Source organism: Rhinolophus sinicus, linkage group LG04 (assembly GCF_036562045.2).
Source record: "Rhinolophus sinicus isolate RSC01 linkage group LG04, ASM3656204v1, whole genome shotgun sequence".
In the NCBI taxonomy this organism is placed as follows: Eukaryota; Metazoa; Chordata; class Mammalia; order Chiroptera; family Rhinolophidae; genus Rhinolophus; species Rhinolophus sinicus.
Genome location: NC_133754.1, coordinates 14,443,662 through 14,460,065, shown reverse-complemented (window position 1 = coordinate 14,460,065; position 16,404 = coordinate 14,443,662). Strand labels below are relative to the sequence as shown.

Here is a 16,404-nt window from a genome sequence, read left to right as displayed (position 1 = left end):
GCAGGTTCCCTGCCCCGGAGGCAGTTCTGGGCCTGTGGTGTGGTGGTCAGGGCCCTTGTCTGTCCCAACTGTGGCCAAGTGACTCATAGTCTGTGCTTAGGTTGCCTCATGGAACGAGGTGGTGAAAACTTCATACTCAAGGGCTGTTCTATTTCTAAAATGTGGACCCTATAAAATTTTGATACTCAATTAGCCTCTTAGAACCTCCATCATTAGAAAGTGAGAAGAAAACCCCAATTAATGCCAGCAATCTCTAGTTTTCAGATGTCCCCTTGCCCCTACCTCTCATCCCATTTGAAGACTGCGAGCCTTCAGTTTCATTTCCTAAATACATGATTTATGCTTGCTTTACTTTTGTAGTTGAGTTTAGTTTATTGGCTTCTGTCAGTGTCACAGAGAATGCTTATTTAATCCGGTATGCTTTCTTGTATCCTCCCAAGGCTAGTGTAAAAATCTAATGAATGAAGGGTAATTTATTGTAAACATGTAACATGCAATATTTAATAGCATTAGTGCTAAATGAATACCTAAAAAATGGAAATGCTTAGTATTTTAAAAACATTTTGATGTTAAATACATTTAACCAGGAAGTACTAACAAAATAGAATAAACAATTATTAGTGGCATTCACTGATTTAAAATAAAATAGTTCCCCCTTATTTGTGGGGAATGTTTCAAGACTCTCAGTTGATGCTTGAAATTGCTTGTAGTACCGAACACTATATATACCATATTTTTTCCGACACAGACAAAACTATGATAAATATCTTACTGTACTGTATTTACCTTTCCTCTTGTGATGACGTGAGGTGATAGGATTCCTACATGATGAGATGAAATGAGGTACTCAGAATGGCACGTAATTTAAAACTTAGGGATTGCTTATTTCTGTAGTTTTTCATGTAATATTTTCAGACCTCAGTTAACTGTGAGTAGCTGAAACCGTGGAAAGTTAAGCTACAGATAAGAGGGAGGACTACTCTAATCAGTTATGGAAAGAGAAAACTTTTTTGTCTCTACTAGATAACTTACAAATTTAGAGCTTTGTATTCTAGAGTTTTTTGCAGTTGTCCAAAAATATCACCTCCTGACAAAGGTGATATTTTTAATCATTTTGATTAAAACACAATAGAAAATGAACTGGAATTAGATGTATAACCATATGCCATGGAATTATGATTTTTAATTGAAAATTTACTATGAAATGAGATTTTGAAAGGGGATTTTTAAATATAATTTTGCTGCTGGTTTGAAACTTTGGAAATAGAAAAAGAATAATGAGAAAATTTAATTTAAAAAGACTGTCAGTTTTTGGCTCTTGGAAACAGAAAGTTTTGTTATCTTTGATTCATCTTTGACTTCATTCTGACATAAAATCCTTATAAAATGTGGCATATGCTGTGTTAGTGATCAGAACCATTTTTGAACAGTATTACTCTTCTCTCGGAAAAATGCAGCCTTACACATCTCCAGGAAGAAAGATTAAACACAAACCTCTAATAGCAAAAACGCTAGATCACAGCTATAGATGGCTCTAATAAATCTGACTTTCTGATTCAGAGTTTCATCTGACACTTGCAACAATCTAGTCTTTTAGTGAAAGTGTATTTTGTGCTGGCTTTAGAAGAGCTCCACCTGTGGGTGGGATGAATCTTAAAATGTGCTCACCTGTCAGCTCCGGAGTTGGGTTAAGCACTCTGATTCTGGTCCCTTATTTCTCTGTCACTGCTGGAAGTGGGGGACGGTCACAGGAAGGTAATTATCACCTCATTTCACACCCACAACTCCTGTTAGAGGGCCAGTGTCCCAGGTTCTAGATGTAAGCCACAGTGAGGTTCAGTGGCGGGGGCGGGATGCCCAACCTGGTGTCTAGATTTCAAGCCTGATTTCCCTGCGGAAACCTGATGGTCCTCTGGCTAGTATTTCACAGAGATAGTGTCAGCGTGGGTAACTCAAATGGGATTTTGTGTAAAAACTTTACTCCCACTAAATGTCCTCCTTTATTCTTATTGCTCTTTAATGCAGCCTTGTTATCGATGCTAATATTTAGCGCCTGTTTGTCAGTAACCTATGCATAGACATTTTCACTGGTGTTACACTGATGTGAGGCTGTCCATTATCGGGCTGTGTTTTTGTTTTTTTTCCCAACATTTTAGTATTTCTCCATATGAAAGGTTGTATCCAAATCAGTCTATTTGGATAACGGACTGATTATCTGGTTTCATATCAATAAAAGCATATTTTCACCTTTTTTTTTCTCTGAATTCTCTTTTTTTCTCTCTTGGGAAACTTTTCTTCTTCCTATTCCTTTGTCCATATTTACCCACTGTGTCAATTCCATCTTTTCCCAACCATCCTTTGACTGTATGATAGAGAAGAGAGGAGAAAAACCATCATTTTATTCCATTTGTGGTATGCTGATATGTCATTTTTATAAAAAGGCAGAATTGATAAAGTTGCTTCTGTCTCTAATTTAAAAGTTGAAGTGGTCAAGATTGCTTGGTACACTGGTTTTTTTTGTGTGTGTTTGTTTGTTTGTTTGTTTTGAAGTGACACCTATATATCCACAATCAGTGGAAAGAATACTGGAGTCAAAGTCTGGTGATCTTCATTCTTTTATCTGTTGCTTGAAGTTACTTTCCCTAAGCATTATTTTTCTTGTTGTTGTTACAATGATAATAGTAGGAGTATGACTATTATGAAAATTATGTAAGGAAGTCCAATAGAAAGTGTTCAGTGCAATGCCTAGTAGATGTTCAGTAAATGCAATTTAAAATTAAAGGTTGCTAGTTTATTTGACTTGTTTAGGTAGACTAGAAAATGTTCCAGAATGTGAAAAGGTACTGAAATTGAGAACTAAGCTGATGAAAAAAAAAAAAAAAAAATTAGAATCTTCTCTTTTCTAAGTGACAAAAATAAGAAAATAAAATATATACATTTTCTGAAAAGTAGAGGATTGCCATTTGGTTAGGTTAAGGAAACAAAGTCCACTAATATAAGTGTTATTAGCCTTCATCTGAGAATTCTAGCCAATATAACAAGACAAGGAGGAGGTTTAAATACTCAGACTAAGGAGACACGTGTCATTGTTTGCTGGTAGCTGGGAGGCCTGTGACAGTGAGGGGCATAACTGACAGGACCTGTCTCTGCATTCAGTATTTCTCTTCTCCACATCTGTACATCCAGCTTCGTCTTATACATGACCATGTGGATGCATAAGAGCCCCTCAAACTGAACATGTTTAAAACTGGACCAATTCAACAGCACCATCATCTGCTTGGTTCCTGAAACCTGAGTGCCCCCTTCCTTCCGCTTTAGCTTGAGGGTTCCTATGTAATACACACAAAGAGCCATACATGTAACAGGCATTTATTGAGCGTCTGCTATGTTCCAGGCCTTACTCTTCGTGCTGAGGACACGTGGTGAACAGTTTCTAAGGAAGTTGTTTTCTAATGAGGAAAGAGAGACAATATCACATGTACGATATGTGAGGAGTAAGTGTTGTGGGGGAGATAAAAGGGCAAAAGCGGTGATGATAGGGAACACAGGGATGGGGGGGTGGGGGGGTTTGCTATTCTATATCCAGTAGTACGGGAAAGCTTTTCCATTAAGGTTTAATAGGATCCTTCTGCTGCATCACAGTGAAGACACTACGGTTGGCAAGCCTGGAGGTGGGAGAGGAGTTAGAAAGTGGTTGTGGTCCAGGAGACAAAGGATGGTAGCCACAGGCAGGGGAGAGGTAGCAGTCAGGGAGATGGTGGGGAACTCTTATTTTAGTGACAGTTTTGGAGTCACAATTGACTGGATTCACTAATTTCTACAATTTGAGGGAAATCGTAGAAAGGATGACTTCAAGCTTTTGGACTTGAGCAATTGCGACAAGAGTATTCCTATTTTCTGAGTTGATGAAAGCTGCTAGAAGAGCAGGTGTGCAGGTGTGTGTATGTGGTTTGGGGCATGTTAAGTCGAAGTTGCCAGTAGACATCCAGGTAGAGATGTTGAGAATCCTCAGTTGGCTATTCAGGTCTGGAATTCAGGTGACAGATGTGGCTGGATTCTTCTTTCCGGACGCATCCGTTCTCTTTGTCCCAGCAGCTCCTTCTCTAGGTGAGGGAGCCACGGACTGACATTCGGATTACTTTAGGTCCCTTCGTCTTGCCCTCTGCCGTTACTTTTATCACTTTTTCATCTTCAACATCCTGAGTTTTTCCTCAAATGCCATTATTTTGATGTCTCTCACATACTTCAACCTTCGGCAGCTCCTCATTGCTCGAAAAATAAAATTCAGACTTCTTAACCTGGCTTAAAAGGTCTTGTATGAACCGGTGCCTGATTAGTTTCTGGTGTCATTTTTTTTTTTTCTCCCACTCAATATTCTCTGCTCTGACTCTTCTCACTTCTTTCTGTGCCCTTCAAGTTTTTACACCTTTAGACCCTCCGTTATCTGGTCCTTCCTCTCTCCACCCCAAAACCTTCTCACCTGCCTCTCTTTTTCTCTTTCAAGCTTTTGATGAGTATCATTTATTAAAGGCAGACTGTCCCTGACAAGTATGGGTTAAGGGCTCTTCCTTATTCTCCTATGGTTCTTAACAAAACAAGGAAATTGTATCAATGTATTGTAATTGCCACTTACCTTTCGTTCACCTCTATTGGCCCCTCAATTCTGTGAGGCCAGGATGTCTCTGTTTTGTCTAGTATTGTTTCTATATTGCTCAGCATAATCCCTTTCAGTTGATGCTTAGTATGTATTATTTGAAAGAAAGAATAAATAAAGTGACTGATTATAAAACATGACTGCAAAATTGAGCATAGTTTCTATATTCTAGCGTTAACTAGTTGCAAAGTATAGTGAGGAATTAACCACCCACCTCCAAATACTTGAGACTATAATTTAGGCATATTAGGGACACTCAACACTAACAATAAATATACAGGTTGCCTATGAAGAATACTGCATTTAGTTGAATAACTATAGACACATGTCATGTTCATGACTGTGAAATTTGAAAGTTGTCAATGTATCAGATCTCCTTAGTCTATTTACAAACACATTGTGATTCAAATACAATTCAATTAGATTTTATTTTCAAACCTTTTGAATTACTCTAAAGTTCATGTGGAAATATAAATGAGCGAGAAAAGTGAAGAAAACTTAGAAAGGGAAGAACAGCCAATTAATAAGCTATACCATAAATCTACAATGCTTAAGACAGAGTAGTACTAGAACAGTAGTACATAGAACAATGGAACAGAATTCCAGAAAAACAAGTATATGATAAAAGTGTAGTGTAAAATCAGTTGAGAAAGGTAGCAGAGTATTCATAAAATGATACAGAGATAATTAGTTAATAAATATTTTGAAAAATATAAAATTTGATCTCTGTCTCACCAAAACATGTAATTATAATATGCTTTCCTAATATAAAAATAATGTAATTATAATTTGCCATCTTTCAAAGATTTGGAAAACAAATGGAAAACAATGTGCTCTTCCAGTTTTGTATGAGCTATATGTTTTAAATAAGCATGGTATATCAAACATAAAAGAGCTGGGTGCTTGTTTTTGTTTAGCACTCTCAGAGCTAACTTCTTATCCTAAGTGTCGGTAATATAATTTTATAGTGTGTTGTATACTGTTCAAATGAGCTAACTCTACTTATTCTTGCATATGATGGTATTGGTTTCCATAGTGAATATTAGTTTTATTTTTGTTTTCCCTGTTGGACCTTCAAATATTTATTCTTAGTAGTTTTTCCAGCATAAGAACCATCAGTGCCTATCTGACATAGTTTAGGTCTTGGGATATCTATTATTTCACTATTTTTATAACTGTAATTTAAAAGCTTTGTATCTTTCTTGGGATTTTTTGATGATAGAATGTTCACATCCTATCCTTTGGCAGCTGAGTGCCTTACTGTTCCTAACGTGGATGCATCCTTGGTCTTACAGAGAGAAGAGAAGAGGAAGATTTTGAAGAGAAGAAAGCTCTTAAGAAAAAAATTAAAGAACTTAAATTTCTAGATTCTAAAATTGCTCAGAACCTTTGTAAGTATCAGATTTTAATACTATTAAATTAGCAAAACACACAGGAGGTGGTTTCTTTAAATTATTTCATTTTCTTTATGACGTTTTTCATTTTATGTTATTTTATTATTATTTGTGTAATAAAGGCAAAGGTAACTTTCCTTTAGGAAACTTATGGTTTAAATGCTTCAAAAGATTAATACATTAGAAGACAAAACTAAGAAAAGGGTTTAGAATGATAATGTATCTCTCATAACTGAAAGAAAACTACCCTTTAAAGTCTCCTTTATAAGTATATAAATAAAGAAATAAGGAATTTAGATGACATCATATTTTAAAAAAAGGGTAGTGGATTATTTCTTTTATACCTCTGAATCTCTATTATTTGTGATACTTGATCACACACAAAGGAGGTTGGAATATTAATGGAAATAAAGGATGATGAGTAAAATGAATTTCATTATTCCATCTGAGCAGTTCAAAGCCTTTTCTCAAAAGTACTGACTGGAAATATTTTAGATTTAATTACTGTTACAGAGACCTAAATACTTAGTATTGAATTGTCTTCCTGACTGAATTACTCTGGGAGAAGAGGGCAAATAGTTTTGCTTCTAACTCATTTCTAACTGTCTCTTAAATGCATCAAAGATAGTTCTTCTTGGAACTGAGATAATATCAGTATATATTACTTTCTGATGGTGCAAGTGGGATATAATGTGGAGAATCTAAAGACATGGAGAATTAACATGGCTTTTAGTCTCCCTTTCAATCATTACATGCCTCAAGTGAGCTTTTAGCAACTATTGGAACAAAACAATTCTTTGTTGAGAGGATAAAGATCCATGCCATCGATTAAGGAGGGAGTTAAGTTAGAGGCAGTGTCTGTAAAAGGCAGTTGACTTTCCTTTTGTGAAAGTTCTGGAACTTCCTTTGTCTCGTATTCACTGTGACAGAGGGCCATCCCTTTCAAGCAGGATTGCTGAGATCTCTGTGGATAGTAGACAGACGTTAATGCTATTGGCCAATACACAGTCCTTTATTTCTGGCCACAAATTGACTGCAAATCCCAGCCTCTTTCAAGTTAAGTGTCAGTCATGATTTGCTTGGACCGATGACAGTGCAAGTGGAGATGAGGTATCTTTTGTGTGGCAGCATTTAATTGCTTGTGCAAGAAGCTGTAGTGTCTTTCCCTTCACCCAGAGTAGCAGCCAGAATGGTGTCCACAAGCCTGGTAGGAGGGGCGTAAGTAAAAGAGTCCTGTCTTTCAGATGTGTGATGGGCATGTAGTCTGAATTCGAAATATATATATTGTTAATATTTTTGTTATTTGCTTAGATGACTGAAGTTTGGGGGACTATTACATGATATGGGTACTTCAGGGAATTGTCCCTCTTAAAGGAATGTTATCTCAATTCAAAGCATTGAGATATGTCAAAAAGTTCTGTGATCTGAGATGATTCTTTTTATTATTATTTTTGGGTCCATTTTACATGTCACGTGTTTAATTAACTTTCTCTTTTTATAATAGTAATAAAATTTTTTTTTCAATTTCAGTTGACATTCAATATTCTACTCCACCATCTTGACCAGAAGTCAAGATGATTATTGTCTTGAAAAATGCCCATGACCTGCATTATAAATTCCTAATCTTGACTCTATAAATAGTCTCATTAGACATCCTGAAGAAATATTGTTTTGAATAAAACTCTTTTTTTTATGGGTCAGTCATAAGTTAGTCTACACACCCATCTCCAAGTTGAGTAATTGACTTGTTAGACAGGGTTCTTTCGCATTATTTCTATGTTATGGGACATGTGCTAAGTAGGATTTCAAATTTAATTGTAATAGTTAATAATTACTGATTACCTTTCTGTGCTAGTTCTGCATTTGGCTCCTTAATCTTTACTATAGCCCACCATGTAGGTAGTAGTTTGACATTATATAGGTAGGGAATCTGGTAGGAGTAGCAGTTAAGTGGTTAAGATCGCTCATTTTGAAAATGGCTGATAGGTATAAGTCATATCCATTCCTGTTTAGAGATTTAAACAAATGCATTCTCATAGAGAAGGATAGTGTTTGTCTTATTTACTTTGTCTAGAGGATATATATCCATTCATTTAATTGCTAAACATGTTTTAAAATATAAGATCAAAAGGCCCAGAATTTATACTGTCATATTATGATGTAATCCATTCTAGGATTATTCTTGCCCTCTCTTATTGCAGCAAGTGTTATGATTTAAGCTTTAAGAAGCTTTAGCAGTCTTATAATCTTTACTGTAATTATAGTTCAAATTCACAGCTGGTTTTTGTCTATGAAATTCAGTCCTTTGAGATACTGAATTCTGAGAGTCTTGTGATTGTGATAAGACTCTCTTGTCACTTAGAAATCTAAGATAATTTCTCTTAAATGAAATATTCTATAGAATTTTGAGGAAAGAGTCTAAAGTTCACTCATTTATTTATCTTTTTATTTAAAGGTGAGTCAGGTTCCCTATATTTTGAATTCATAAAGATTTTGCAAAAACTATGGGCACAGCATAAAACAGAATTCCAACCATTCTAGGGTTAAGAGATGGCTTGGGAGTTGTGCAAGGTTCATAGGCTTTACCAGACTTTTTGGAGTGGGTAATAGAACTGTAAAGGGAGGAACTCAGAAGTCTACAAATTAGCATACACATTTAAATATTTATCAGTTCCCTTGAAGAGAACATGTGTGACTGGTTCCAAAATCTGCACATTTTACACTCGTTCACTGAACTCAAAGCTTCCCACTGGGTTCTATATAATCACATTTTGGAGGATAAGACGCATGTTAGTAAAAAGATTGATTTTAATGCATCTTTTGGAGACTTTAACTGAGTCTTATGTTATTCTCCGTAACTTTTAAGTATTTAAAAAAATTAAGTTCTATACTTTTGTATTATATGTTATGCATTAGGCCATTTTCAACTCTTGTGTAATTTTTTTGCCCTTAGTTATAGCAAATGTTTTCCGCAAAAGAATTTCTTCATAAACTATTAAAAGAAAATTGTTCATTCTTTCTAAATATGTGTTTAATGTGTACGTTAATTTAATTGTGGAATAATACCTGAATGTAGTGGCTAATTATAAACATAGAAGAAAGTAAAGGAATAAAGTATATCTATCTGCAAAGTAAATTTTGGATTTCATACTTTATTCATTCAATGCTTGGTTGAATTTGGGTTTCCCATTTTTGGTGTTATTAAGGAAGGGTGTTGCATATTATGGCCTTTAGGCTAAATCTTGTCCACTGTCTGTTTTATTGGAACTTAGCCAACACATTTATTTACACATTGTTTCTGGCTGCTTTTGTACTACAATAGCAGAGCTGAGTTGTGACCAACTGTATGGCTCACAGAACCTAAAATATTTACTATGTGGATCTTTATAGAGAAAAAGTGTGGGGATTCCTGTTCTAAGTATTAATATATACCTGTTCTGTGTTTGTACCAGTTTTCTCTTCCACCATCAGGGCTTGAGTATTCCTGCTCTATAGCTTCCCCAATTCTTGGTGTTTTACAATGATGTAGTATGGCTTTTTTAATTTTTTAAATTTATCATGTTTGGGGGTTCTTCAGTCTCCTTGATCTGATGTTTTGTGTCTCTCTGTAATTCTGGAAAATTCTCTGTTTCTTCATATATGCTTCTTTCCTGTTCTTTTTGTGATTTCCTTTTGGAATTCCAAGTAGGTTTTTTAGGTATCCTTTGTAATTTGCTGTGTCTCATAACCTAGTATTTTTCCATCTCTTTATGTGACACTTTGGATAGCTTCTTTGCTTATGTCTTTCATGTCACAAATTTTCTCTTTATCTGATGTCTAATCTATGTGTTGAGTTTATAATTTCAGTAATTTCATGTCTACATATGATTTCTAAAAGCTCTATATTTTTTTCTCATAGTTTCTTGTTTTTTTAATAATGTCTTGTTTTTTCCTGCCCAGTGTTTCAAACTTCTATTTCATTTCTTTAGATGATTATTTTCTCCCAGGATTTCTGCTTTCTTTCCTTTCAGAACTGCTCAGAAATACATTTATGATTAAGTTAAAAATATACATTTTTAGATTTTTTTTAATGTGTCTTTCTAGTTTGCCATCCTGCCCAAAATGTAAAGCTATCATTTCTGTCACTCTGAATTACTGTATTACATCTCAGAGGAATTCTATCTTTTTGATTATTTAACATTGTAACCTTTTCTATTTGTTATTGTTACTGTAGATTAGATTTCTTGAGTGGAATTTATTGTTTCTCAAATGAAATAATCTCAAGGATTCTGATTAATTTTACTTAGCTTTCAATTCAGATTATATTTTAACAATTTGCATTCTCAATTTGTTTTTTTCTGAGGTTTAGCATGTTACCTTTTTGTCATTTTTTTCTTATTCTTTTAATTGAGTTTACATACATTTTGCCCATTTTCCTACTTGAATCTTACAGTATTCTAAATGAAGGAAAACAAATACTCTGAATTTTGAAGCAAGTTTATCCTTCCAGCTTATTTGCTTTTTAATTATTTTAAGTGCTTTGACATTAGTGTTTTTCTTTTATATTGTCAGATATCAATCTTTTCAGGTTTTTCATCGGTTTTTTATGATTAAGAAGTCCTTCTTTAACCATGAAAGAGCTAATTTGCCATGTTAGATTTCTTTTAGTATTCCTTTCTGTTGTTAATGTTTACATTTAATTCTATAGCCATGTGCAACTTGTTTTGTACATGATGTTCAGGTGTAGTTTTATTCCCTCCCCATCAATTATTCATTGATTACTCTTCGAGAGCATCTATGTAGTTATTATATGTTTGTGCTTTCTAGTGTCTACTGTGGAGTAATCCTTTAGTAACTCCATTAATCTCTGTCTGTTACAATATCGTTTAGATCCTTTATTTCACCTTTTTCTTCGGATATTAAGGATTATCCATATCCATAATTTCTAGCACTGCATTTTCAGATTTATGACTGTTTGAGTTCAGAAATGTGTGAATGAAGCTGCTGATAAGAACACAGATAGTGTCTTTATTATTCAGCTATAGATGACACATGGTATCCTCAGGAATCTGGAATACAACCTCACTCTATGAAGGAAGGAGATCATATTTTCTGACTCTTACGAAAAAGTGTCCTTATTTGAAAATACCTACTGACAAAATGACATAGGTTCAGTATATAAAATAAATAAATGGTCTAGTCGTTAGCAGGTTCTGAGTATGTTCGAAAAATGGTATCTGTCACTGGAGAGAAGAAACATAATAATAGTAGAATAAAGGGAGAACAGCAAAAGTATTAAATCTAATGCTGTGAAAATATCCTCATATACTTCGGTAGCTTTTGAGGAGATCATTGTGTTTTAACACTAGATACCGTGTTTCCCCGAAAATAAGACCAGGTCTTATATTCATTTTTGCTCCAAAAGACGCATTAGGGCTTATGTTCAGGGGATATCATCCTGAAAAATCATGCTAGGGCTTATTTTCCTGTTAAGTTTCATTTTCGGGGGAACACTGTATATGAGATATCAAAAAAAAAAAAGTAAATAATATTGGAATTCTCAGAATAACACTTTATGCCATCTAATTCAGTTTGATAGTTTTCCATTAAAGTTTGTTTTCTAATATTGGATATTTAAGCTTTAGTTACATGCAAAGGCTCTTTTTCTGGAATAATGTTTCCAATATTTCTGTACAGTGAAGTATATTATAACTTGTAAAAGTGTTAATGCACTGTTCAGCAGTTTTCGTAAAATATTTATTTCTGAATTATTTAATAGGTCTGGGAGATATTATACAAGCTAATAACACACGTTTAGACAAATATTACATGCACATATTGGAGTTTTGTGGTTCTTTTCTTTACAATGTGATATTTTCATAGTGTACCAAACATATTTCAGTTTATTTTTAATCACATGAAAGTTGGCACCATTGCAATAGAAATCAACATCATAATCAGCATAATAATATAGGACTGTTCTTTAAACAGTAGTTCTAAGCCTGGAGAAGACTATAAAATGTGCTAATGAAACTTCCCCCTCCGTAATTATATTAAATGTTTAAAATCTGTCATTTTTTGAATTATTTTTCATTATATAAATAGAACTGTATCTCAATTCTTTTCTTACTTTAATCATTATGAACTCTTTCCCCTTCCCCCCTTTAGCAATCTTCCTGAGCTCATTTCGGGTACCATACGAAGAAATCAAAATGATGATATTGGAAGTGGATGAAACACAGTTAGCAGAGTCTATGATTCAGGTAAACAAACAGGCAGAGACCTTACATTCCTATATTTCATTGCAGACTTCTCATTAAATAGAAATCTGTAAGTGAAGCAAAATTCTTAAACCAAATCATTCAACTGGAAAATCATTGCTGCATAATGAGTTTTAGCATAACTTCTGCATTGCCAGGAGATAAAACTCTGCATCTTCTCTTAACGGCAAACTAAATATAATGCTATCAAAATGAATACATTTCAATTATTTTAAATGACTTTCTTTTGAACGTCGGATTGTTTAATTTTACTTTTATGTGTTTGTTACAGTTAAGCTGAATAATATGTTAATTTAAATTTAGGTGTATAACCTTTATAGAGTATGTTTTTATCAGGTTTATTTGTCTTATAAAGCTGTATTACTATTAGATATAAAATATTGAGGGAGTTACCTTTACTAACCTTGTAGAGTTACCTTTACTAATGACCCTTCCTTGAGTTACTTGTGCTTCTATGAATACTAGAGACTGCATAATATTCTGAATTCATTCAGAAAGCTGGGAGATTTTTTAAGTGGTTTCTCCTCACAGTATTATTTAAGGAATGCTAGTACGATGCCAAAGTTACTTGCTGAATTCCACATAAGGCATCAATAATACATATCTTGATAGAATTTAAAGTTAGAGAATCAAATAAAAAATTATATAGCAAGAGGATATCTTTCAGTTGCTATCTTTTATTTTTATAATGGAAGGAAAAGAATGTTTTAGCAGTAAAAACAAAACAAGAATTGTTTGTGAGTGTCAACAGGCAATTAAAATTATTCTAGATGTTTTAATTCATCAGTAAATGGTAACCTTAGGAGTTGTTGTTGGTTTTGTTTCTCCTATCATGTCTTCTAATTGTGGTGATAATATAATCGCATTAGTGGTTTGGGCTGAGTCCCTGAGACTCACGAACTACCTTACTAACAACAACTCTTCTTTAAGTCCTTTCCCTGCAGCGGTTTCTTTTTGGTAGAATTTTGTCTATTATTGATTGTGTATGTTCCTTGTTGTTAGTGGATTTCAACCTCCTTATAAATGTTTTTTCTACTTAATACATGTTTGCTTTTTAATCTTGCATTTGTAAAATTTTTACGGAGTAGCCTCTAACCTTATTACACAAATGTTTTGGATGATCACATGGCTTTTGTTGTGTACAGACGGAAGAACAATTAATTCCATTTTAAATTTGTGTCCAAAGAACATTCAGTTCCATGTAACATTAATATATTGGTTTTCTATTACGGCTATAATAATTTACCGCAAATTTCGTGGCTTAAACTATCACGAATGTGTTATCTTGCGTTTCTGTGAAACAGAAGTCTGGTCTGGACCTGACTGTGTTAAGTCCAGGTGTTGGCAGGCTTGTATTTCTTTCCATAGGCTTTAAGGAAGAATTCCTTTCTTTGCCTTTTCCCCCTCCTCAGGGGTCCCCTTCCTTGGCCCATGGACACCTTCCTTTATCTTCCGAGCCAGCGGTGTTGCATCTCTCTGTACCTTTCTGTCATAGACATGTCTCTCTCACTTGATGTCTCCCTCTTCCACTTTTAAGGACCTTTATGATGACATGGGGCACATCCAGATAATCCAGGATAATCTCCCTATTTTAAGATCAGGTGATAGAGACCTTAATCCCCTTGGTCCTGTAACTTAATATTCTCACAGGTTCCGGGGATTCGATGTGGACATCTTGGGGAGGCTGGGTCATTGATTTGCCTCCTCCACTTATGAGAGAAGAAAACCAGTTTTAGGAGATTAAAATCTAAAACTTTAGTTTAGACATATGCAAAGTCTTAATATATTCATTTAAAAACAAGAATGTCATGCTATTTGAAGTCTCATAGACACAGACAATAGTTTAGTGGTTACCAGAGGGTAAGGGGGGTGGGGGGTGGGAGATGAGGGTAAGGGGATCAAATACATGGTGATGGAAGGAGAACTGACTCTGGGTGGTGAACACACAATGGGATTTATAGATGATGTATTACAGAATTGTACACCTGAAATCTATGTAATTTTACTAACAATTGTCACCCCAATAAATTAAAAAAAAAATGTTCCTAGTTGTAAAGTGAAGAACTGCCTATTTTGAACAGGGCATGGAGAAAGCATTACTTTGTAATAACCATCATTTTGGTAGGTTTTGTTCACTGTCATGATTTCATTGTGGGGTATTTATTTATTCATGTGCGTATATAGCAAGATGTCAGTATTGATATTATTTTTCCACTTCGTTTATTACCCATTTACCTATGTTTGTCCCATCAGTCTTGTATTAATTCATTTAATATATTTTTGTGTGTGGGCGTTAGCAATTTGTGTGCGTGTGTGTGTGTGTGTGTGTGCTAACTATGTGCAGGACACTGTATGATGCTCTATCAGACACAGACTTTACCTTTCTGGAATTCTTTGTGTGGCAAGGGAGATGGCGTTTATGTATATAAAACTATAGAACAAGAGAAATGTAGCTGATTTAAGACTGTTTTAGAACTAGACAACGTGTTAGGGGAGTGCTAGAGGTGTTATGTTTGCAGATAAGGGCTCTAAAAGGTTGAATACAGTGTGGATGCAGAAAAGGGCAGAAGGGTTGTATGAGTAATGGAGTGAGGGGCAATTATTCTGACAGTAATAATACCCTGAGCTGTGAGGGAAAAGCTGGGTGGGTGTGGGCAGCTGTGAAGGGTTTAATTGGTAGGACCCTAGGATTTGTGAAGTATGTGGGGAATACGGTAAAGGGACAGACTAAGGTGGGGCTTGTACTGTACTGTTAACAAATCACAATAGTTTTATTATTCTAGGAAGCAAAAATAGTGAAGTGAAAAATTAATAAATTTCTGATGAGAGATTAAAATTTAGTTATACGGGAGTGTCACAAAAATGTATACAAGTGGACACTTCAGTCAACGTTGCTCAAGCAGTAGTTCACCATAATCGCAAGTGTCTGGAAGAACTGACTCTGGGTGGTGAACGCACAATGTGCTATATAGATGATGTAATACAGAATTGTATACCTGTAACCTATGTAACTTTACTAACCATTGTCACCACAATAACCTTTAAAAAAAAAGTGTCTGGATGCTGATAGCAACCACTTTGAGCACCTCTTGTAATTGCAGAAGTCAAACATGACTTGTGCTCATCTTTTGTTATCGATATATATTAAGTATTACAATTTCAATACAGTTTTCCTTTCTTAACATGTGGATAAATTTCTTTTGGCACCCTCTGTATATTAACTAAAAATATTCAAGGGGACTGGGTGGTCATGTAAAGAATGCTAAAGAATTTAGAGGCCTGATGTAATAAATAATTTAAGTAATCCAGCTGTCAACTGGAATGATTAAAAGAAAATATAAATAACGAGGTCTTTTGGTCTCAGGCAGTTCTACTAAGAGAAATTTCTATATAGATGGGAAAAATCATATACCTTCATTGTTTTTATTCAGTTGGTAGTATTCATAGTCAATACGTTTTTTTAAGAATGATCTTAAATTGCTATGTTTGTTTGTTTTTTGGCCAGTCAACCATGTTTTTGTCCAAAGATACACAGTGAGTCAAAAACTTGTTCTTTGATCTAACTACTTCGATACATGAGTATAACATTCTCTAACATTATTTTTAACTAATAACACCTTTGGGGGATTTTTGTCTCCATGAATATGTATAGCATGATGTAGGCTTAATTTAAATTTGTACTTGAATTTGGGCTTGCACAGAATATACTAATGCTAGAATTTGGGATTGTGAGCACCAACCATTCTTTTTTTCTTAATTTTAATATCAGTACACTAACTTGTTCCAATATTATAGTCAATTATATTTTGATACAGTGTAGATTTTGTTCAAGGGATTGTGTAATCATTTATGTTCTAACAGGGAAGAGTAATTATTTGTGTTCCCTTGGTCTTTCTTCATTGGGAATGTTTCTCTTGTCCAAGTGTGTGGCTTGGGAAGGCTGTGCACGGACCAAGGAGCCAAAACAACCAAACAGCCTATGGTGTGTGAACTGCATATGACGTAGGGAAAGGGTGTTATAGCCACGGGCGCTAACTTACTAAAGGACCTGTGTACATATATGCTTTTATTTGCAAGGTATATCATTCTGTGTTCT

The 16,404-nt window shown here is 34.6% G+C and overlaps 1 protein-coding gene across 1 annotated transcript in view; it reads left to right on the top strand.

Annotated features, from left to right (window-relative positions):
* Positions 1 to 16,404, top strand: part of DIAPH3 (diaphanous related formin 3) — a 438,451-nt gene that overhangs the window by 194,408 nt on the left and 227,639 nt on the right. The window contains exons 18-19 of the mRNA XM_074329349.1: positions 5,950 to 6,045; positions 12,196 to 12,290. Of these exons, the coding sequence (XP_074185450.1) occupies positions 5,950 to 6,045; positions 12,196 to 12,290 (191 nt within the window). The remainder of the gene's footprint in view (positions 1 to 5,949; positions 6,046 to 12,195; positions 12,291 to 16,404) is intronic.